Raw genomic sequence first — 25,124 nt, forward strand, 5'->3', positions numbered from 1 at the left:
CAGCAAGCATCTACTGACAGTGCTTCGGGGCTAGGCAAGGTAAGTGCAGGAGGCCTTCCACCTCTTGTGACTCATCTATGTCCTGTATGCAGTGCTTACTTTATGCAGGTGGTTGGTATAGAGGGAATTCATTTTTTGGGGCCTGAGAGAATCATTTTTCTTCCACCACATTTTGGTCCATTGCAAGAGAGAATTTTTTAAATAGAGCAAGAAAAAGGCTGAGGAAGATAAGGGAACAGTGACAGCTGGACATAGCAGGAATGAAAAATAGCCTACAAGAGTGAGATAAGTAGATAGGAAATGTAGGGTGATCGAAAAAAGAAGCATGAAGTAGAATCAAAATTTATAAGCCTTGGTATTCATAAACCCCTACATTCAGCAGCATGAGTGACAGCCTTGTAGGAATAAGTTTGAGATCCTTGTTTATGTTTTTTATTTGTTTGCAAATTAAGCATGGCCTCTTTAGACAATACCAATTGGCTTGGCATGAATGGCACTGAGGCTAGCTCAAAGAGAAACCGAAAATTTACACATTAATCAAACAGGGTAATGTTAAGACCAGTATTTGAGCAGAGTTCAACAAACATAAACCATGTAGGATACTTGGGAAAAAAACAGAAGCCCAGGCACAGACCCAGATGCTCATATGGGTTTCCTTTCTGATATCTATATGTCTCCTTTGTCTTCAATGCTTGGTTTTGCTCGCACGAGTGTCACTAATAGTCGTTGAAATGTCACTCATAATTACACAGAAATTATGAAAATGTCACACATGGCAATCTGAAACCTAGCCAGCTATGCAGCCGCGCCGGCGCCGCAGGCGGGAATCAATTTCAATGCAGCAGCCTGGAGCCAGCTAGATACATTTTTAGCAGCAGTGGTGAGTGCGCCCAAGATTAACTGTTACTTAACTGAGCCTGTGCTGGTGGCAGCTCCCGGGCGGCAAGTCTGTGGGGAGCAGCAGAGCTGGCGCAGGTCACATGCACACAGGTTAGCAGTCTGGCGTGGCCAATACTTCAGCGCTGGGACACCAGAGAGACAGCATTAAAATGCATGACAATGAATTTCAGTGCGGTGATGTGGAACACCACACTGAAATGCGTTAGAGTCACGCCTGATGCGTGATACTTGGCAGGCCTGCAGTGCCGCGCGCGCGGCCCCGTTTAAAGTGCAAGCAAGCTCACCTGCTTGCAACTGCTGCCTGCAGTGCACACACACTGACGCACCACCACCTAGCATAGTTGTGGTGGTGTGGTGCTTGCGCGACCGGGTCACCGAGGTCAGAACATGCAGGCTCCTGGGCAATGACAACCTCCAGCGCACTGCCGGGTGGCATGCTGCCTCTTTTGACGCCCTGCCCCTCGTGCTCGGTAGGAGCGGGGCCGGTCTGTCGCCTTTGACTCGGCATATTGACAGCAATGAGGGAATGCTGCCAGCGATAGAGGGGGTGTTGGTGCCTCCTCTGCCCCAGTCCTACAAGTTGTCCAGGTGAATCGGAGGCCAAACAACTTTTCTGTCAAGTTCCTCTCCTTCACCAACAAGGTAGGCGGGTGGTGAGGGGGGAGTATTCTTGGACCAGGCCTGAGCAAGCCTGCTGGCTGCGGATCGGCAGCATAAGGGAGAGTGGGCTTCATCCTATGTGAGAGTACAGCAGAGAGAGAAGAGGGACAGATGGCAGAGCACTCAGTCAAAGCCTTCCCAACCACGGTGGAAGACTGGTGAGGAGGTGGGGTGCCCCACTCCCGCCTTTTTCACTCCGCCATTCCCTATTTCATATGTGACTAACTCTGCCTTCCTTTCTGTCCGGCCTGTTGTTAGCTGTACTTCCGGTGCTAGCTGCGCCGATGTGTCACAATAAGTGTACTAAACTCTAGTAAAAGATTATATCAAGGAGATAAGGCTAAATGGTGCTCATTAATGTCGTGCCAATGTATCATGTCATAAATGACAGGAGGATAAGAAACAGTTTAAAAAGGAAACGCTAAAGAGGCCTGTGCATGCCAACAATTGTGCAAGGAGGAATCCAGACAATTTACGAATAAACATAGAATTGTCAAAAACTGTATCGAGCTCTGAAAACCATAAAGGGCCTACCTCAGCAGGCTTCTTTTTTTGGCCACTCTCGTGAGAAACTAAAAACACACACATTATCAGGCCTTAATAATGTCCAGAGGGCTTGTGACACATTCATATGGGAGGGGGACTAGAATTTCCTTGAGTCAGAGAAGGTAATAACCAAGAGAAACAGGATTGGGAACACCCAGTGGTGCTCGAACAATTTTCAGAGTGGCGTCTCTGCCATCAATGCTTCATCACTGATCTCACAATGTTTCACATATATCATTAAAGCATGCTGTGTTCGTGCACTGTCATTTATAGACAGCACAATCTCCATTGAAGGGGTCACTTAACTTGCAAAGACATACAGTTTTACAGATAAAACTAATATAGCGCACAAACGATGTGTGGAAATCGGGTGTCACTCAATCAAACAAACAGGATTTGCATAGCGCTACTTATCACCTGTAAGGGTGTCTAGGCGCTAGGGGGTGGGGGCGGTGCTGCTGATGAGGGACTTTAATCGAATAACCATGGTTTTAGGCCCTTCCTGAAATCCTGCAGGGTGGTAGTCTGTGTGTTCTCCTTTGTACTGCCGGTCACCAGTGTATTCAACTGTGTAGCCTTGGATCGTGTCATGTATGTGCATGTATCTTGCATGATCAAGGTAACTATTAGCGGCGATACTACGTGTCTCTCTGTCCTATTTCCCCAGCACCCTCCCCTCCCTTCATCCCCCCACCCCCAGGGGCGGCAATCTGAGGGATAGCCCCGGGCGCCACAAGCTCTAGCTACGCCTCTGACTTTATCTAATGGGCCATTGAATTAAAGGGTCACTCGTAATGAAGGTCCAAGTGCTACAAGTAAAAAGCAATGCTGTAGCAAATAAATATAGGGGCTTATTTACAAGCCCCTTGCGCCGACAGAATGTCTCTTTTTCCCATGTTAAAAGTGTTTCATGTGTCAATCATGCACAGAGGTCTTCGATATTGCAAATGCAGTTGTACAGAGACGTTACACAAAGGGAATTTTGGAAGGATTGTTAGAAGGTGTGGTAAATAAAAGTCACTTAATGATACAGGAAAGTCAATCATTATTAGAGAGATGTTACTCGGTGTTAACAAGAAACTGTCCAGCATTGTTCACCATTGTTTCGGGGAAGGCACCACATGCTATGTTTGAATCATTCGGTGTTAGAAGAATGTCATTTAGAGGCAAAGTGAAGTCAGTTAAAAATACCGGGCAGATTCACAGAACTAATCTGAGATAAAATCCTAAACTTACTACTTTTGGTATTCACAGAAGGCATTTAGTAGTAGTAAAGTTATGACTCCTAACTTTACTAATACTAAATGCCTTTTGTGATTGCTGAAAGTCGTAAAGTTAGGATTTTGTCTCAGTCTACTACTAAATGCCTGCTGTGGATACCAAAAGTAGTAAGTTTAGGATTTTATCTCAGATTAGTTCTGTGAATCGGCCACGTAATGCGCATATGGATACAGAGAAGTCACTCTGTTTTCCAGAGAAATCAATCATTACAAAAAATCCTTAAGATTTACACTGTACTTAATCACTGTGAAAACTCAGATCCTCTGATATAGAGCTACATTTTCACATTACAGTAACTATAAAGTTCTATCTCAAGCTAGTTCATTCAATTTGGTTATCCTTGAAGAGAAAAAGTAATTTTTAATATGTCAGTGATTCAATATTCTAACACGGGCAAAAGGCTAAACCGGTCGGAACTTCATTTCACAAGTCTTGTAGGAATAGCTGTATCCTTTGCCAAAGTACCAGTTGATACCATCTGCATAGGAACTGTGTTGACCTCCCAGGTACAATCCATTCAGGTTGGCACGGTGACAGTTATTATACCACCAGCCCCCTTTGTGGGCTTCAGCACAGCGGCCTGTATTAGAATCGTTGTCCCGGTCTATAGTGGAGAATGGCTGGTTCTGATGAACATTGAGGGAATTCCCTGTAAAATAATATTGAGAGTTTATTGATAAAATGGTATTAATTAAAGCTGTTGTTTTTTAATGGTTCAACTCTGTTTATCCTGACCTAACTGTAGGCAACAAAAAAAGTTGCTAGTAAACACAAATTACCTTTATTAGGGTTTATCTGGCCTAAATAAAGCTTTAGGTCCGTCGCCATCCTATTGTAATCTTGAAAGTAAATACATAATTTTCTTAGTTTAACTACATACGTTAAGGGGCTTTATGTAAGCCTTCATCAGCCAATGCTAAGTTGGAGTGTATGGTATCAAGATCATGGATATTACTATTGCCTGTGCCTTGTAAATCACAGCTATTGCTGCAATTTGGGGAAATTCTCTGAGTTACAAAGCTGTGCTACACAGGCCAACAATGAAGATTTTAATCACACAATCTCATTGGTACAATAAAACAAACTTTCTTGCGATATTAACAACATTATCATGTTTCGTTTTTACAATAAAATCAAGCTCTCGCTTTGAGGTTACATGAACTTAGTTTAAAAGATGTTTGGATTAAAACAATGAGATAGAGACATTCAGAAAAGAACAGCATCATAGAGAAAGCAGATTTTCATTGGTAAAGAAGTGTGCAAGACTCATCATGATTCTCAAAAGGGTTGAAACCACTTTGATAAGTCCAATATTTAGTCATGAATGCAGGCTCTTATCGTCTAGTAATCGCAGTTGTCCTATACATATAGACTCTGAGGGTATATGGTTAGACGTCTGACGTATACACTAGCTGAGATTCCTGCTTCATAATCTCATACCCTTGTACAGGGGTTCTTAATCTGTGGTCCAGGAACCCCTGTGAGTCTGCGATGCATACTTAGGAAGTACACAAATGCTTAGATTAATAAAGTGTATATACTGAAGAAGCAAAATTAAAATGTTTTGAACGTTTCAGAAATATGAAGGAATTGGAAATTGAAGGCTAAAAATTAAGGGCCTGATTATGAGTTTGCCAGTCATGGTACCGCTGTCAAAACAGCGTTGGATTCACCACCGCCTAGTTGGCAGTATGCCTGCCCTATTACAATGCATGCCTAAATAAAGGACAGCTGCGGCAACCCCACCATGAAACATTGACTGTGGCGGTGGCGGGATAGGCCAACGAGTCTGTCAGAGGGCGGACCGCCAATGTTACTACTGGCCCATTCACAATGTGTCTTCACCGCTGACGTGACTGTGGTGGTCAAACTGCCACTGTTCAGCTGGAAGAAAGGGACGGATAAGGCTGAAACTCTCCTGTACTCAGCTACACATGTGCTGTGCCACCATGAAGCCGATCGTACATGTCCTGCCACTGTTGCTGCTGCTTGATGACGTCGAAAATATGCACCATCTCAGACGCAACCAAGCGTAAAGTCACAATCTTCCCCCTTTCCATTGACTTCACAGTTACCAGATGCACAGGCAGGAACATCTAGAGGTGGGCCAAACCTATATTGTAGTCCCCATCTGGAACAGCTTCGAATGAAAGATCTAAATGCGCTTCATTGATTCCCTCTTTGGCCGGGTCACTGACACTGCACATGCACACCTTTCCAAATATATTTACATCTAATCTTCGTGGATAGTGATGTGTGTTTTTAATATTGCAACACAACAGCAGCCCCTCACTAAAATTACATCAAATAACCTTTGTGACACACTCCCATTTCCTACATGCTAGGTCCTGTGTTGATATGAAATAAACTTAAGTATGGATGTTGCATGAAAGAGAAACACACCTTTTCTGCAAATTTACTGTAATAGACCCTGACACATCACTAGTTTATGGGAAATGTCAATTAAACCAATCTGTTGAAGAAGTATTTTAAGCTCATCATGACAAGACTCTCTGTAGAATAGGATGGACTCAATCATGGGGCACCCCGGGCCAGAGACCATTTTGCCCATGTCTCTAACCGTCTCAGCACAGCCACTGGCTACAAGTATATCAGGGATAACCATAACTGGGATAACCAAAGCCATCACCAAGTGCCATACATATGTGTGTAATGTGTAAGTGCAAGATATAAAAACAAACACATCAGTAACAGCATTCTTCTAATATAACTAAACTAGGTGCAAGGTACACACAAAATATTGGACAAATGTCCAAGAACACCGAACAAAAAGGTATGACAACTAACCAGCCTCCAGGAGTGAATTAATAAATAATAAACTTGCACACACCAAAAACAAATCTAACATACCTCATAGAAAGAAGTGCAAGCAAAATGATGTAGACATTGCTCAAGACAAACTGAAACGTTACCATGCGAAATAGTACCCCAATCAATGCCCTGTCAAGTTTCACCCGTGAGCTCCTGTCATGCTCTGCGAGTGAAGGTGAGGTGGGCTGGGCGGCTGACGATTGCATACGTGCACAGCAGCAGACACGCCGTGTGTGTGGTGTGCAGCGGCTCAGGATTTCTGCCATGGAGATGGTGCATTGGGCTTTGTGCTGTTGGTTCATCCGGTACAGCCATAACAGGAGCAGTATGGCTGGAGGTGGAGGCAGACAGCACCGAGGGATGCAGCTGGAGTCACCAGCGGTAGACACGGACAGGTCTTTTTTGGTTTGTTCGGTCTGCCGCTCAACCTGCTCACCCCCTGGAGTCTCAGGCGTCAGGCGGCTACCATACTGCAGGCAGGAGGATTTACAAGCTCTGGAGGCTTGACAAAACTTTTCAAGACTAAGAAGGAGAAGCATTTCCTATTGTCCATCCTACAGGTCAGAGATATCGGCTTTCTCTTCTTGGGTGCCGTATTTGGGAAACTGCCAAACGCTGGCTATTTTTTTTTTTGTTTGCTGGTTGTGTTACTTGTCGCCTGGACTAATGCTATCTGTGATTAGGGTGCTGTAGGAGTGGGTAGTGGGCCAGATGATGGGCGCGGAAGCGGCCTAGCTAGGTCTAGGTGTGGCTGGGGCACCCTCTTTTTAGGCCACCTCGCCCCAATACGTTGTAAAGATATGAAAAGAATTTCCTGTGACAGTACTGCAAAAACCCGGCTAGTTGCTAAATCCGCATGGGCTATCAAACAAAGCAGCCGAATTCCTCCTACAAAAGAAATGGAATCCAGGCTATTTAGCAGTGAACCAATGGGCATCTGGTCCTTAAAAAACACGTTTGGTCCACAGGAGGCCCAAAAGTCGGCTATTTCTTGGAGCTCTGCACCAGTTAAAGGTGTTCACAATTCTACGGTGAATCCTCTACATGCAGTAAGGTAGGCCTCCTCCCTGGGACTGGAAGTAAGCCCGCCAGTATCAAGTGAAACACCCACAATAAAGGGGCTCCCAGGAGATATGCAGCAGGGCACCTATTCACTATTTGCAGGACTCAACGCAAAGATTCAACAAAAATAGGCCAGCCTAACTACACCGAAGCCATTCAAGTCTGGACAATCATGATGAGTGTTCTTCCGGGAAAATGACAACAAGCCTGTATCCTGATACTTCTTTGTTCACCACTGCTGCAGAGGCCCCAACCGAGACTCCAGTCATGACTGCTCCATTAAGTTTATCAGCTCCACAAACTTCTACTACATCTGGAATCTCTGAGAGCACGATTGGGCAAGAGGACACCTCACATATCCTGCTACAACAAATTCTGATGGAACTCAAAAGCATGAAACTGTCCCAGGAAGAAGCGCAAAAGAAAATGTAATCCCAGTTGGGCTCAATTCAATCCTATATCCAGCAACTTTCATCACGCATCACTGATGCAGAACAGCGCGTATCAGACCTTGAAGATTACATACCTCTGCAAACTGACAACGTTACCAAACTACAGTCTGAGTTTATCAACCTGCAATTCAAGGTGGATTGTGCAGAAAATCGATCACAAAGATGCAATCTCTGTATAAGAGGGGTTCCATAAGGCAGCGAAAATGGCTGATCTGTAATAGAAGTCGTCTCTGACCTTATATCTAAACATATATGCCCAGAAGTCTCAACACAGAAGAATGACCTTACAATCACTCGGGCCCATCGTGTCCCTGCAGTTCAGTATCCCAATGGCAAATATCCGAGAACTATCATTGTAAACTTTGGCGACTTCAGAATTCAGGATAAGATTTTGGCATGTGCCATCCAGGACATAGTATATCAGAATTCTGATAATTTTTAATTTAAAGTATTCTCAGACATGTCCGCCTTCTCGGCATGACATAGGAAGGAGTTCAGAGGCATGAATAACTATTTTCAGCAACTAGGGGCCTCAGCGGGCAACATCCAGCAATCCAAACTGAAAGTTTTGCATAAGGGGAGAGCCTGTATTTTCCACTCTGTTGAGACGGCGCAGGAGTTTCTACAGTCCCTACAGCATACGGGGGTGGAAATCAAGGATAGCTTTGCTCCTAAACTAAACTCCTAGGTAAGAATGATGGGGATATGTGTCTGCAGTATTTTTCTTTCTCTTTTTCTTCTCTTTCCTTCCGTTTTATTTTTACCTCTTTTTGTTTTGTCACTTTTCTGCTTTCTTTTGCCGCCAGTCACCTGCTCACCGCCTTGGGTGCCATGTCACAGCACCCCAACTCAGGGAAGGGGGAGGGCTGGCAAGGGCATGGAGTGGGGGTAGGCAATCACTACCAGGTGGAAGGGGGGGCACTCAAGGAACCCCAGGCGGGGGTCTCAGGAGCTAAGGGGGTCCATGGGATGGAGGGGTGAGGGGTCACAGGAGGGTGGGGGGAGGAGGGGAGGAAAAATAAAATGTAGCGAACATGTAGAATCTCAAAGGTCCCAAAAACTTTCTTTCTTTCTTTTCTTTTTCCCTGTTTTCATGTAATATCTATTTCCCAAAAATGTCTTCTAGGACATTGAAGGTAGTGTCCTGCAATGTAAATGGTTTTATAATAAAGTGAAGAGATGTTCCATGCTTGCCTGGTTTAAATCTCTACAAGCCTTGAGACACACTATAAGCAAGGCTCTCCTATGGATAAGGCTCCCGGCTATATTCAGCACGAGTTTTCTGCTTCTTCAAATACAGCTGTTAGGGGCGTGGCCATATTAGTAGCTAAAAACCTCCAATGTGAAATCATGATGATGCATCGAGATCATAGTGCCAGGTGGCTTTGGGTGCAGATGAAGATCTTGGACCTGCTCTTTAACTGTGTGAGTTATTGCGGCCCTATTGAAGATTCTCCTGCGACACTACAGTCTCTGTGTGATTTTGCAACTGTTCAGTCTGAGCATTTTGTGATAAGTGGTGATTTTAATTTATTGATCAACACGACTATCGATTGTTCCCGGGCTCATAAAACACAGAGAATACCTAAGTCATGAATGCTATGTCAAGACCTAATATGCGATTTTCCATTGGTTGACTGCTGGAGCGATGTATTCTCAGGCAAGAGACAATATACATGCCATTCAGGAAGATTTCACTCTTCCTCTCTGATGGATTTTTTCCTGATTTCACATACTCTCCTAAAAAACGAGTAATGAGATACATGAAAATCCCTTCTAACTCCATGCAGTTATTTCAGTAAAGTTTAAAATTAAAACTCAAGCTAAGGTCGGGCATAGATGGGTATTTGACAAATCCCTCCTTATTGACCAACAGTGGGTCTCGTGTTTGCACCTTGCATTAGAGGAATTTTTAAAGCTGAATATTAATACAGCTTCAGCGTTTTCGGTATAAAATGCTTTAAAGGCTTTCTTTAGAGGAAAAGTAATTGCATACTCGGACTTTAAGAGAATGATGAAAGACTTCAGCTAGAGAAAGAACTCTGCAAGGTGACAACAAGTTTCCTGGCTCTACCTAACCCAGAAGGCAAAGTTAAACTCTCCAGTGCTAAGCTAAACCTACAAGAGTTTTTTTTATATCTAAGGAAATCTTAAGCTATGATTCAGTATTGTAAAAAAGATACAAAGAAAGCAGTCACATAGGCAGGTACCTGGCTTGGTCTGCTAAGCGGAGAGCTAATGCCATTTTATTAAAAAAAATAATAGGCATGGTCACTTTGAGATCTACTTCACATCCCCCTCAGATCTTAGAGATCTTTCTTAACCATTACTAGGAGCTCTACTCCGAGACGCATAACACCACTCCAGAGGCAGCTTTAGATTGGTTAGGTGGGATAAATATCCCCACATTACCCACTGAGCAGAGAGAGTTTTCGCTTTGTCCCCGTCGGCCAAAGCCTGCGGTCCTGATCGAGTTCCTATTGAGGTCTATTAGATTGTCACTCCCCAATTGTACGTTTTTTTGGTGTCATTATTCAATGGGATCCTAGAAGGAGCTATAGTTCATGAAACATTCACCCAAGCTGCGATAATTAGTTTTGCTAAAAAAGGGGAAATCGGAGAATGAGGTTAATTCATACAGACCTATTAGTCTACTAAATGCCGACTATAAAAATGTTACTAACATTCTCGCAAATTGGCTCTCGCAAGTTGCTCCCTCTTATCCATCATGACCAAATTGGTTTTCTCAAAGATATGTTTTTGGCTTCCAACACCCATTACATGATTCACGAGATTGATTATTTTCACACTAATAAACTAAAGCAACAATAATAATGCTAGACGCTGAAAAAGCATTTGACAGAGTGCAATGGAACGTTCTTTTGCAATTCTGAACAAATTCACGATCCCAGTTGAGTTCTGCCAGGTGGTGAAAAATGTATACCACAATGCTAAGGCTTCTATAATTATCAATGGGAACATGGCCGGCCTAATTTTCATTAGCCGAGGGACACGTCAAGGCTGTCCCCTATCTCCTGTGCTATTTAACCTATTTATCGAACCTTTGGCATGTGCTATTAGGCAGGATCACACGATTGCTGCCCCTGTTCCTGGGTCCGCTAAACTCAAACTATTTGTAGACGATATGGCTCTCTATTTAGCAGATATTGATAATATAGCGAGAGCTCTTTCCAAAATAAGGGATTTTACAGATATCAGGGGATATAAAATAAATAATTCAAAGTCTGAGGTGCTACTTTTTAATTGCTCTTTAGATATTCTGCCCCCCGCAATGCAGGTACACTATTCAACAACTAAGTCGATAAGGTACCTGGCGGTTTTTGCGACCACCTGAATTGAGGAATCATATTTCCATAATTCTATTCCCACAATAAATAAAACACATAATTTATGTAAACAATGGGAGAGCCTCCCCATATCAATTATGGGATGAGTTGCCCGAATTAAGATGAATATTCTCCTGCTACTTTTATTTCTATTTTCTAATATAAGGATTAAGGTTCCCAAATCCTTCTGCATCTATTCAGAATTTAGACAATTTGGACAATTTATTTGGTAAGCAAAAAAACTGAGAATAAGTTTACAAGTGCCACAATTAGAAGTGGAAGATGGAGGCCTTGCCCTTCCGGACTTACGATTATGCCATCAAGCCTTGCTTATTAATTGGCTGAATTATAATAATTCGGGGGACATGCTTGATGCCAATTTCTCTCTTACCGTAATGCTCAAGGAATTTGAGATTGGCCTTGCTCTGTTTCTATGCATGCCTAACCTACCCAAAAAGTTATACTATAAGATCCCTAGAGCTATTATTTCGCATTTTCAAAAAATCTTGGAAGTATACAGAATCCCGTGGCTCCATCCCCAGATAAAATTAGAGGAATGCATTCCTCTGGGGCTCCAATGGTCTCCTCAGAACTGCGGCCAGTTGGCAAAGCTGGGGTTTCACATTTTACAAGACTTCTATAACGAGATATTTTTATCCTGGCAAGAAGTTTTAAAGTATAAGAGTAACATAAACAGCCTCCTGATGTTCAGCTATGTCTTGATTAAGCAGTTCTACTTAGGTTTAATCAGCACAGAAGACAGTGATGGCACACATCTTAGGAAGGCCCAATTTTAACATCTAAAGGGGTGGGCAATTGGTATTGATTATTTAAGTCCGTGGAGAATAAACAGGTGATTTCGGATCATCTTGAGAGAGTGGACTTAGCCACGGGCTGCAGCTTTAATCCTCAGCAGTGGCAGAATTACTACAAAATGAGCTGCATGTCTGTAAGAGCTGTTAATTTAAGAAGGATGGCATGATTCAGTAAATGGATGATCTATTATGCCCTTGATAGACTCCACCAATTGGCTTCATATAGGGTTTATACGTAGCCACTTAAAGGACTTTTGGCAGGATGTCTTCTTAGAGATTGGTAAAAAATTGGCAATTAACCTGCCCCCTGGTCTTTGGCAGAGCAGATATAGGCGAAGAGTTAATCCTTGGTCAACGCCAATTCATTTTAATTGCAACTTTAGTAGCAAGTTCACTTATTTTGGCCAATTGAAAATCCAAGGTGATCCCGACAATCTCCCAATGGTTTACTAAAATGCAAACAGTTTTGAAGCGGGAAACCATCTATGCAAAAAGGGTAGGCTCTGTTGCAATTAATCTGTACCTGCAAGGAGCTACTGCAAGAAAGGAAACAGCTGTTAATGGCATCCTTAAAACAGAGAGGAATTCGCTCTAGGAGGCAAGCGGTGCTGGCATGCTTCGCCCCGGGGGACACACAATTGAACTGTTGAGTGGCAAAATATCTCACTCTAGCCGAACAAAAAATGCCACAAGCTCCCAACTATTGAGACAATTGGGCTATCAGTTGAAGACACTGCTGGAAGCTCACCACATTGTGTGCCTAGGCAAAGAACTCAGCACTAGGCCCTCTTGCCAAGACCCTTACTTCTAAATGAAAAAGTCACGTCTGCAACGGTATCAAAGCAAGAACCAGCCTGATTGACTCTACCGCACATCGTGTCAGGGATGCAAACCTGGGAGACCTTCTACCTCCCCCCCCTTGCTCTTCTTTCTCTGCTTCCATTCTCTACTTTCTTGAACTATGGGCATCTGGCAAAGGATCCGGCATCAGGCTAAAGGAACAGATCCAGGTTTAGATGTAAATGTTGCTCCTTTTAAAACCACTTTGCTGCAATAACAAACTGTGCCACAATGAGCTACATCCTGGCCGCCCCATGCCTGCCAGGTCTTATTTTCAAACATGAATCAATTGCACTGCACTTTATTGCGGGAACCAAGCTGACCGTGAAGAAATTGTCTCATAATCTGACAATGCTGCTACTTCTTCTTTTACTTTGCAGCGTTAACAAAAGATCGCTTAATGATGCACCAATTTTTACTCACCCGACACCAGTTAGATGCGTTTACCAGACATGTATGTGCAGCACTGCACTTCAACGTGTGTATTAATGATTTTAACGACGTTTACGAATGGTTTTATCGATTCTTTTAACGTATTGCAATGGTTTTTAGTAACTATGCGAAAATAAAAGAAACTGTTGCTAAACTAAACCGAATATGGCAGAACTGGAAACTAACAATTTTAGAAATTCGCATATGATAATGTGTGAATCGGCCAGGTTTAACTTAGGTATTTAACTACCTGCAATGAACTCGGTTTGTACTGCTAATATATTATAATCTATTTTTATTATGAACTTGGCATTTTATTGATGGTACTATTCAAATGCTTGATGAAAACGTAGTTCTTTACGGGATCTAAGAATCCCTCAAAGTCTGGGCAAGAGTTGCTCTTAGAAGAAAAAGATGCTAATTCTATCTTATGCACTTTAATATTAGATATGCATGCATTCTAGAAGGCTCAACGATTTCGACCTTATATATTCTGAACCTTTTTATGCACTTTAGGGAAAACTTCTCTTTTGCTTTTTTTCTAGAAGAAAAAATGGAAAACCTATCTCAAGCACTTTATTATTGGAAATCAGATATGCAAATATGTTCTATTTTTTTATCCCGTCCCTAGGCACCTTGAATCCTGTATGCATTCAATGGAAAACTTGCCTTTTACTTTTCTTTTTTTATCAGCAGAAATGAAATATATATGGTTATATGTTCTTACCCTTTTCCTATGTACTTTGAACTCTCTACGTACTTTTTATTTTTACATTGGATTTATGATGAATTTTGGATTCTATATTATTGCAATTGCACTGTACTGGTTGATTTACTTCTGTATGGACCTTTCTTAGCTACATTGAAAGAAAAAAAATAATAATAATAATCAATGTCTCGCCCAGTTTGGAACGATACCACATATCCATCCATGCAACATTTTCTCTTGTCCTGTGTGACTCCTGCATTGCTTCCAAGCTCTAAATATACAAACCTGCTCATATTGATCACCCATCAGGGTGAAACAAACACACTTGTAAGCACACTTTCCAATGTGTCACATAACATCAAATAGGTGTTGCAAGTGGTCAATACTATGATGAATACCTGCTCACAAAAGTAATCACCATCACATACCATATCAAATAGTGCATGTACATAACAAAGTACAAGAACAAATATTTGTAGTATAACCTGCCATAATGCGTAAACACAATAACATTGCATCACTATTTAACTCCTGCAACATTGCTGAAGTTCCAAAAAATAGCAAGGGAAATGTAATGTCAGGAAGAATGTGTGCACAAGCAAACCAGATTTGATTTAGTCCTAATAAATACAGGGACCAAACATAACCAAAGACCAATGGCCAGTCCATAGTAAAATTGTGTGGCAACGCACACAGCAGTGCCACTAAACGTGTCCTGACTGACACTGCTACAGTAACTTTCTCACAAAGGGGCATCCATTTTCTCTATGTCAATTTCCATGGGAAATTTTATTACAGGCTACAGCCCGAACTGGTAAACGGAATTACACCAAATTTGGCAAAAAGGTAGAGCTTGGTTCAGAAAGCGTCTTTTTTTTAAATGGTGTAAATCTGTTCAGTAGTTGCTGAGAAATTCAAAAAAATAAAAGTTTCTATATCTGGGGCAGCGGTGGGTTCGCGCACCCTCCCGACCAAGCGCTTCACTGTGTTTGGCTGCCACGACCACGAGCTTCACTGTGATTGACTGCCAACACTCCAAACCAGGAAGTTTTGGCAGCCATCTTGTGACTCGGTGATACAATAGGTGAAAGAAAAGAAAAGAGGGCAGGGTAGAAACACCCTGACCCCTAGGCCTGCTCAATGGGTCCCACAAGGACCCCCAGGGCCAAAAAAAGCATTTTTTTTATAATTTTGTCAGAATTCGCGCTGGGGTCACGAATCCCGCCAAAATTATTTTAAAAAATGAAGCGCGGGCTCCCGCACTTCATTTAAATGAGGCCCGGGATGGACAGGTCCCGGGGGCATTGCCCTATTTATCATTTATAATTGTGGGGGCCCACGAGACCCCGGGGACCGCCACCTCCCCGGGGCTATGATAATGATATGCAGGAGGGCACGCAGCCCCCGGGGCTTGTTATTTAATGTGTGGGGGTGCCTCCAAGGCCCCCTGAAGGCCCCCCAAGCCCCGGGGACCGCCAACCCCTGGGGCATTTCTAAAATTATCACAGGGGACACACGGCAACCTCCCCGGGGCACTAAGGTTGTAGATGCGGGGGTCCGTCACGGACCCCGGGGACCACCAACTCCCCGGGGCTGTGCACACATTGGGAGGTGGGCCCCCCTCCTGGAGCCCTCCATGGCCCTGGGGACCGCCACCCCCAAGGCCGGCTCCTGCAGTGTCCCAGGGTCGCCACCCCCGAGATACTGCTGTTTGCAATGACAGGGCTCATTGTAGCGAGAGCAGGGAAACCTGCTCTCACTACAATGAAGCAAAGCAGATTGCTTTTCTACACGTGGAGCAGCATGTCAGCAGTTCCCCATGTGGAAAAGCAATGCCGATGCGGGGAGCCGGCAGAACCGTGGGGGCATTGGGGCTCCCCCCATGGTCCCCAAAGAAGTGGCCAGGCCCTGGGGGATGGAGTCCTCGGGGCTAGAAGTGCCCCCCTCCCATTTTATTTTTTTTATTTTTAATGCGTAAAGGCCCCAAAAAAAGACAAAGAAGGGGGGGGCAAACACCCCCCTTCTAAAAAAAAACACACAAAAAACGGCATGGCGCCAGAGGCCCCGACCCCTCCCAGCAACACTCTACAAACATGCCCTGTGGTGCATTTTAAGTCAGGGAATTAATTCTCCTTCAATACTGAGGGTCTCTGGGGGCCAACTAGCCCACCAGGTACCTCCAGTAAGCGCCAGGGAGCTGCCTTGGAGGGAGGTAGTCCGAGACCACACCCCTTTTTACACCTCTCAGCAACATAGCTCTGTGGCGCTTACCGTAGGTAGCTGGTGGGCTAGTTGGACCCCAGGGACCCTCAGGACTCAAGGGGAGTTAATCCCCATTTTACAACGCACCAGGGGGCATGTTTGCACAGTGGTGTAGGGAGGGGGTGTGGCAAGTGTGCACAGACGCCCTCTGGCACGTTTTAAGTTGGGGGATTACGTCCCCTTCAATCCTGAGGGTCCCTGGGGGCCAACTAGCCAACCAGGTACCTCCAGTAAGTGCCACAGGGCTGCGTTGCAGAGAGGTGGTCCGAGGCCAAGCCCCTTTTTACACCTCTCTGCAATCACTCACTTGAACAGTCAGTCACGCATCTACTAAATCCTCCATCCAGACACTTATACACCCACTCATTCTTTAATACACCTTGGTATATATATAATACATATCTAAACTTTAAAGAAACTTAAAGTCACTGGATGATGTCATCAGTGATGTCATATGAGATGTCATCAGTTATGTCATCAGGGATGTCACTGACTCTTTCATGAATGATGTAATATGTGATGTCATCAGCAGTGCATTGCGGGGGCGCGAGTTCTAGTCAGCTGAACTAACTATAACGGCGGAATTTCTCTGGTTCTGTACGAGTGAAATGTCTAACTAATACGGGGTATTGAAATATATATAGATATATATATATATATAGATATATATATGTGTGTGTGTGTGTGTGTGTGTGTGTGTGTGCGTGTGTGTGTGTGTGTGTGTGTGTGTGGTGTGTGTATGTCTCCAACAACACATCGGACAGCATTTTTTATTAAATTCATTCTTTAGGTGTATGGTATTCCGGTGCTAAATAGGGCACATTTTCCTCAATAATTGTATTTGCCAATGCATGCACACGTGAGTTCAGTGGTGATGAAAATAGGTGATGAGTAGGCAGTGGCAGCTCCTCTGTTAAGGTGGAGGAGCGTTGCCCTACTGCTATTTCAGCAGTGCAAAAAAGGAAAACAATTATAATAACATGACCTTATTATCATTTTTTTTCTATGCAGGAGTCGTGAGGGGCTGGCTCTGTGACGCCAGAGCAGGGTATGAGTTATTTGCACTCATCTAAGTGCATCTGACAGGTCATGCACACTTGGCATGTTCTCCATTGGGCTGTGTTGCACAGCCCCATGGTGAACATGCCCTGCCTTCCCAGGCACTGCCTTAGCATCCAAACAGGACACTGAGATCAATCACGATGCTGCTCTCGCAGTGTCGTGATTGGATGGGAAAGTTGGGAAGCCTGAGTGCTTCCTTGGCTTCCAGCAGACAGAGGCGAGTCGTGCAGCGGCAGGAGAGGAGTCCAGAAGCGCAGCAGACAAGGTAGTTTCATTTTTGTAATTCTTTTATAATCCCTCCTCCTCACCAACCCCGTTCCGAGAGAGCCACCACTGGGAGTAAGGGGAGTGCCCATAACTAAAGGCCTGAAGATTGGATTGCATTTTTAGAGCATTTTTGCGATTGGTAGTTCTCGTTTAAGTCAATTCAAGTTTAGAAATTTGCGAGCCAGCCATTTGCATGCACTGTTCAAGGCAATGGGTATCTTCTCTAAAGTCCTGGAGCAGATACATTTGAATGCTGGTTTGTTAAATATAAAACTGTATTCACTTGATATTCAGAAAGGGGCTCAAAAGAACAATGGTGAGTATAAGGCTTTCTGCAAACGATCTGTGAGAAACTAGTGGAGCCATTTTAGAGTGAGATTGTCAAGCCCAATGTTCTTTAGTTTGGAGAGGAGCAAAGAATGATCAACGGAATCAAAGGCTGTGGAGAGTTTTACAATAACTCAATATTCCACCCCTTTACTGATTTGATAACCTCCGAAAATCATCCAGAACAGATGTAACTACTAAGTCTGTGCTGTGGGTGCCTACCCCCAGTTTGGCCACTGCAGAAAACCTATTACCAACTAAACAGCAGAAAAAGTATGTTCAGAACTTCCCTGCGAAGTTTGAAAGGTAATGAGATTAAACTAACAATGGCAAACAATTTCACTGGTCAAGCATTACCAATGGTCCCCCAATTGTTAATAATAATTAGTTCTGGATACAGAGTGCAGCATCGTATTTGTGAGTCGCCAAATTCATAATTTCATATAAAGCTGCAGTCAGCTGCAGTCAGCTACCATAGGAAAACATAGGAGTCCAAAAACCTTGTTGGTTGTTAATTTTGTACTTGACGGTTAAATGGGAAAAGTGATTTACATCAGTGGTAATTGCTGATGTAGCATTGTGTTGCTACTCAAGCCACCACCATTATCTGGAGAAATCATTAAATATATATATATATTTACATAGGTATTCATTTAATTATTTCCACAGAAATATTCACTCCATTTACAATCTTATAATGAAGAATTTACATATTATGATACGGGAGAAGGTTTGAATATATATGCAATCACAACTCAGCATTCACTTTTTTGATAATATAGTAGGCACAAAGCATCAGTAAAGGTTTGAACAGTGTATCTATTAAAAATAGGCTTTAATTTTGATAAAATTGTAACCCTGGGGAAAAAAAGATAATATGATTTAAGTGATCCTGACTTTAATGGAAAGGTCCCTAATTCCACTTTAATGGAAAGACAGCTTTTGTAGGTTGCCACAATTTCTCTCACCTTCAAGTAACTTAACCCACGTTTATCCTCTGAATGTGATTTTTGGTTCCTTGGTGACGCGCTCCAGTGCTTTTTTAATTCCCTGTCCCCGTGTTTGGAATATACCCTCATCTGGATTTGTGGAGCTTGTTCATCTAAAGGTCAGTGCACTGATAAAGTACTTTTGAACTTTAAATTCAGTAATGGGCTGTGTTGTTTGTGTTTTCCTTTGTTTTTAGGTTGAGCTTAGGGTACAACCTCTTGTATTCTCTTTAGGTCGAGCGTGAGCATACGCCCACTTGTATACTTTAGTATACATATATCTCTGTGGGACAAATGCCATTCCTTGCTTCAAATTTGGTTGTTTCAATGTCCTTTTAAAATCCTTGCTTACTAGTGGCCTGTCCTGCTTCTTAGTCCCTCTTTTTTCTTTCGAGGAGCAGTGACTTAGTACAATATCATTACGCTTTGTTCTGTTGATCTGCTCCTGGGGGGACTATTTTATTGTTTTCAACCTCATGTTACACTGTGAGTGCTCAGACCAGTAGCTGCTTACATTTTATTGCAGCATTTATCCCTCCCAGTTCCTTACATGTGACCGACATTCTTTTGTATTCTTCACAAAGGAATCTCCCAGGCTGGCTAGGAATGCAAGCGCTTCATTATTGTGGTTTTAAGTCTGCCTCCTTTAATTTCCTCAAGAAACAGGCACAAAAACACAATGACAGCAGCTCTGGGCCCCACAAGGCTATAACTGGCATGGATTGCAACTTTAACGGGTCCCTTTAAACCTCTGCCTTGCTCTCTTTGGCAGCAGCTACCTGTGCCTTCTAGCTACTGCAGTTCTAAATCATGTAAAAAGTTAAACCACTACTTAAACACACTGTAATATTTCAGTTCCATTAAATGAATGATTCAAATGATACTTTAATATGCATGCTGCTTGTGTTTTTTTCCTCCCCTCCATGACCTGTGAATTAGCACCACCTGGTACTGTGCTTGGCTGCTGGCTGAGGAGTTCGAAGTCTCTCCTCGTCTCCTCGTTAGTTTAGCTCTAAGGCCAAAATGTTTCTTTCTAGAAGAATGTCCCCTGTAAAATGTGCATTTGTATGTACTACATTAAATAAATGCAGATCAAGAACTCAGGGCCAGCACAAGGGCAATCGCACTGGATACTGATTTCAGAGGGGCAATGTTTACAAGTTGATTTTACTTTTAAAAGCACTCACTGACACATTTATGGCCTCCAGCAATTTCCAGACAATAAAAATGTCAAGATAACTCCAGTGATTAATGTTCTTGTTGAGAGATCTGAGTTGCCTAATGGAAGAAGTTTTGACTCATTGCAAGGAAGCAAAGAGGGTTAACATGCTGACTACAAAGAAAGTGTACCATGCAGATCACAAAGTGCATAAAATGTAAATAGGTCAGTGGGTAACTGCTTTTCTGTTACTTGAAGCTTATAAGTTAAAATCCTAACGTAGGACAGTGATTTTATAACTGTCATCAAATAACTGTATGCACACTGCAAAGTATAGATTAGAGCAGATATTAATGTTGCAAAAAGGGTTCATGTGGGTAGAAATCGATCTTTTTATTTAGGATTACCCCCAAACATTGGTGTTCTATGTCAATTTTGAGTTTGTGCTTCAGGGGCCCAAGCACTCTTTAGCAATACTGCCTACCAATATGCATGACTTCTGACTCCTACACCCTGTAGTCCTCTGTCTTATGTAACATTTCCTTTACACGTATTTATACACTTATGATTGATTGTATCTGTGTAATTTTTTTGAGACGCAAAGTGCTCCGACACCCTACACTAGCATGAGTGGCGCTCTATAACTAATTAAATGCATCTGAACGTTAGTGGTTATAGAGCCTTAAGGACACTGCTAAAGGGTGGTGATGATGAGGGAATTCGCATCACTCAGACTTACCTCAACATCACCTCAGCACCACCTTAGCATCCGCACAGTATCACCTCCCCATCAGTGCCACGCCACCAGTGCAACACCAACTCAGCATCAGGGCAGCACCAGCGCAGCACCCCTTAACATCAGCATTGCACCATTTCTGCTTTAGCACAACACTATCACAGCACCAGTGCACCAACAACACTGCAGCCCCACCTCAGCAGCAACTCAGCACCAACGCAGCACCACTTCAGCATCAGCACACCACCACTTTTGCACAGCACCAGCTCAACATCACTCAGCACCACCTGAGCACCAGCTCAGCATCACCTCAAACCCTGTTCAGCACCACCACCTCAGCATCACTCAACACCACCACAGCATCACTGAGCACGACCTCAGCATCAGCACAGCACCACCTTCTCATCAGTGAGCCACCACCAGTGCAGAAAATAAGCATCAGTGCAACACCAGTGCAGCACCATCCCAGCATCAGCACAGCACTGCCTCCTCAGTGCACCAGCAACTCAGCACCAGTGCAGCACCACATCAGCATCAGCACAGCACCATCTCAGCATTAGCACAGCACAATCTCCACATCAGTGCACCACCACCAGCGCGGCAGCAACTCAGGATCCTTGCAGCACCACTTCAGCATCAGTGCATAACCAGCTCCGCATCAGCACAGCATCACCTCAACACAGCACCAGCTCAGCATCACTCAGCACCAGCGCAGCACCACAACCTCAGCATAACTCAACATCACTCAACATCACTCAGCACCTCCATAGCTTCACTCAGGACCACCTCAGCATTCCGTAGTACCACCTCAGCATCAACACAGCACCACCTCTTCATCAGTGCACCACCAACTCAGCATTAGCACAGCACCATCTCAACACCTGTGCAACACCAACTCAGCACCAGTGCAGCACCACCTCCGCATTAGCACAGCACTATATCCACATCAGCGCACCACCACCTCAGCACAGCACCACCTCAGCATCAGAACAGCACCACATTCTCATCAGTGAGCCACCACCAGTGCAGAACCAACTCAGCATCAGTGCAGCACCACCTCAGCATCAGTGCAACACCAGTGCAGCACCATCTCAGCATCAGCACAGCACTGCCTCCTACGTGTACCACCAACTCAGCACCAGTGCAGCACCACATCAGCGCAGCACAATCTCCACATCAGTGCATCACCACCAGCACAGCAGCAACTTAGGATCCATGCAGCACCACTTCAGCATCAGTGCATAACCACCACTGCATCAGCACGGCATCCCCTCAACACAGCACCAGCACAGCACCACAACCAGTATCACCTCAGCATCAACACAGCACCACCTCTTCATCAGTGCACCACCAACTCAGCATTAGCGCAGAACAATCTCAGCACCAGTGCAACACCACCTCAGCACCAGTGCAGCACCACCTCCACATTAGCACAGCACTATATCCACATCAGTGCACCACCACCTCAGCTCAACACCACATCAGCATCACTTAGCACCAACTGAGCACCAGCTCAACAACACCTGCGCACCAGTGCAGCAGCACTACCTCAGCATGACTCAGCTCCACCTCAGCAGGACTCAACACCATCCCAGCACCACCTCAGCATTAGCACAGCACCAGCTCTGCATCAGTGCAAAACCACCAGTTCAGGACCACCTCAGCACCAAGTCAGCCCCACCTCAGCAGCAACTCAGCAGCAATAGAACACCACTTCAACATCATCTCAGCATCAGCTCTGAACAGAACCAACTCAACATCACTCAGCACCACCTGAGAACCAGCTCAGCACCACCTGAGCACCAGTGCAGCACCACCACCTTAGCATGAACCAGCACCTCAGCATCACTCAGCACCACCTCATCACCTCAGCATCACCTCCTCATCCATTCAGGAGCAACACAGCATCAGCACAGCACCACCTCAGAACCAGGGCAGCACAACATAACCATCAGCATAGCACCATTTCTGCACCAGTGCACCACCACCAATGCTGCCCCACCTGAGCAGCAACTAAGCACCCATGCAGCACCACCACAGCATCACTCAGTACCACCTCAGCATCACCCAGCACCACCTCAGCATCACTCAGCACCACCTCAGTAACACTCAGCACCACCTCCACACCAGGACACCACTACCTGAGCATCACCACCTGAGTATCATTCAGCATCACCTGAGCATCACATCTGCAACAGCACATCACCACTTCAGCATTACACAGCACCACCTCAGCATGCCTTCGAAATCTGGCATCTGTTGATTCTCTCCTTGTGTCCGTGGGCTGCTTGTGTTGTAATTCAAGTTCTTTTTCTCATTCCCCACCCTCCTATTGTTTATGTCCCTCTATTAATAAGAAAAAAAGCTGTAACAAACAAGCATTACAACAGGCAGGAAGAGGTTGCCTGCATTGCAAGGACAAAAAAAACTAGAAGACATTTTTGGTTAATTCTTTTTTTAATAGAGTCATTCAATTGCACATAATGTCTTCTCTAAAGTCCACTACATAACACCCCACAACACAAAATATAATTACACATACTTGCACTCCATTACACACAGTCCCACTCCACATAATTCCAATACACTCAAAAACACATAATTACTATACACATGATAAAACTGCACACCATACCACATAATTCCACTACATAAATCCACACTACACAGTTCCACACCACACAATACCACAACTAACAAGTCCAATCCAATCCACATAATTGGTACACACCACATACATCCACTCCAATCCATAACACATAGGTAAGAGACATTTACATTTACAATGCCAAAAGTTCCAAATCTTTCCTTTTTTAAACACACAGATCTGATACTTAGCTCCTCCCTATTTGTTCGTTTTCATCACCAAAAACACAAAACTACACACATAGTTCCATGCGACTCAATTCAGCTCCACACATTTCCCCATAATTTTACACCAAATCACATAATAGAACTCAACAACATAATTACATAACACACCACATACATCCAATCCACACCACACAATTCCACATCGTGCTGCAAAATTCAACAGCACAACACATAATTAAACTGTACTACTTAACCACTCCTCAACATACAATCCCACTCCACATAATGTCACTACGCTGAATGCCACATAATTGCTAACCATATAATTCCACAGAACATCATACCACATAATGCCACTACACACATCCACACCACACCACACGATTCCATGCCACATGATTACACAGCTAACTGATCCAACCCACATAGTTCCAATCCACACCACATACATACCCTCCATAACACATAAGTAAAATACATTGTCATTTACAATGCCAATAGCTCCAACCCAAACAAATGTGAGACCTATTGCATTTGAAATGCTTGTTGCTTATGGGGTGATGACTGCGCAAACTATAGACTTCAGTGTTGCACAGGACGGTACTTCCTTCCCTGAACCCATGCTTGTGCCCGACCACACACACCCCACATCCATACGCAGCTGCTGCGCGTCATCCTTGGAAGTCTCCAAAAAACATCTCTTAGGCTGTACATCCTGTTGGGTTGAGCAGTGAGAGTTCGTGGGAAGGGTTGAGCTCTCTTTTGAAGAGCCCCCCCACTTAAAAACTACCCTTACTTCTGTGCCTGACTCCTGGGAGCTGCTGGGAAAAGTCTGGGCATTATTGAATCACATTATTTAAAGACCAGAGACCTTCAACCGGACTACTACTGAGTGCTGCAGCAGTAAGTGGCTAAAGAGGAGGGAGAGAGATCCTTTGTCTTCACTTGTCCAACGGCTCAGCCTGGTGTGTGGCTGGAGGTGGTGGTCCTCAAGAACAGGGGAGGAGGTGAGATGACTTTGTACTATTTTCATCACTTCATTAACACTACCTGCCACCAAACCTCTTGCATGAACCTTGTGCTGCTTTTCTCCACTGTGTTATTACTATCAGACATCATACCATACCGCGCATACAGATCCTCAACATTCCTAGGGAGGTGGGGGGTGCCATCTGGAGACCATATTGACCTTAGGGGCCGGGCCAGGTTAGAGGTGGGGTTAGTAAGACCTACAGCAGGCCAAGGGCACAGCCGCCTGCTGGACCTGCTGCTGTGAGGGAGAAGCTGTGCCCTGGGACCGCCATGCACTGCGGAGGAGATTACAGATTGAGGACATGCAAGCTGGTCAATAGTCATATTAATGGGGTGATATTCTACATTTTCACAGGGCAAAGTCTCCAAAAAGCCAAAATATATTCTCCTTTCTCTTATTCTTACTTCTGTGTTAAAATGTGCTTAGCAATAAATCTGGGCATCCCCAATCTGCACAAAATAACAATTAAAAGCCATTCTTTTGAAACTTAAAGAAAGTGCTAGATTGTTATCAAAGTTTTCTTGCTTCACAATTGTATGACCAAACTTTCATATAAGATGCATTAGTTTGAATTAAGATGCACTTTAGAAGTACCCAAG

The 25,124-nt window shown here is 44.0% G+C and overlaps 1 protein-coding gene across 1 annotated transcript in view; it reads right to left on the reverse strand.

The window, feature by feature from the left end:
- Positions 1 to 416: 416 nt before the first annotated feature.
- The window catches only part of LOC146868573 (ficolin-2-like), a 134,266-nt gene continuing 109,558 nt past the window's right edge, over positions 417 to 25,124 (reverse strand). Inside the window, exon 13 of the mRNA XM_085611394.1 lies at positions 417 to 4,036. Within this exon, the coding sequence (XP_085467520.1) occupies positions 3,789 to 4,036 (248 nt within the window). The 3' untranslated portion in view covers positions 417 to 3,788. The remainder of the gene's footprint in view (positions 4,037 to 25,124) is intronic.

Source organism: Triturus cristatus, chromosome 1_2 (assembly GCF_964204655.1).
Source record: "Triturus cristatus chromosome 1_2, aTriCri1.1, whole genome shotgun sequence".
Lineage (NCBI taxonomy): Eukaryota > Metazoa > Chordata > Amphibia > Caudata > Salamandridae > Triturus > Triturus cristatus.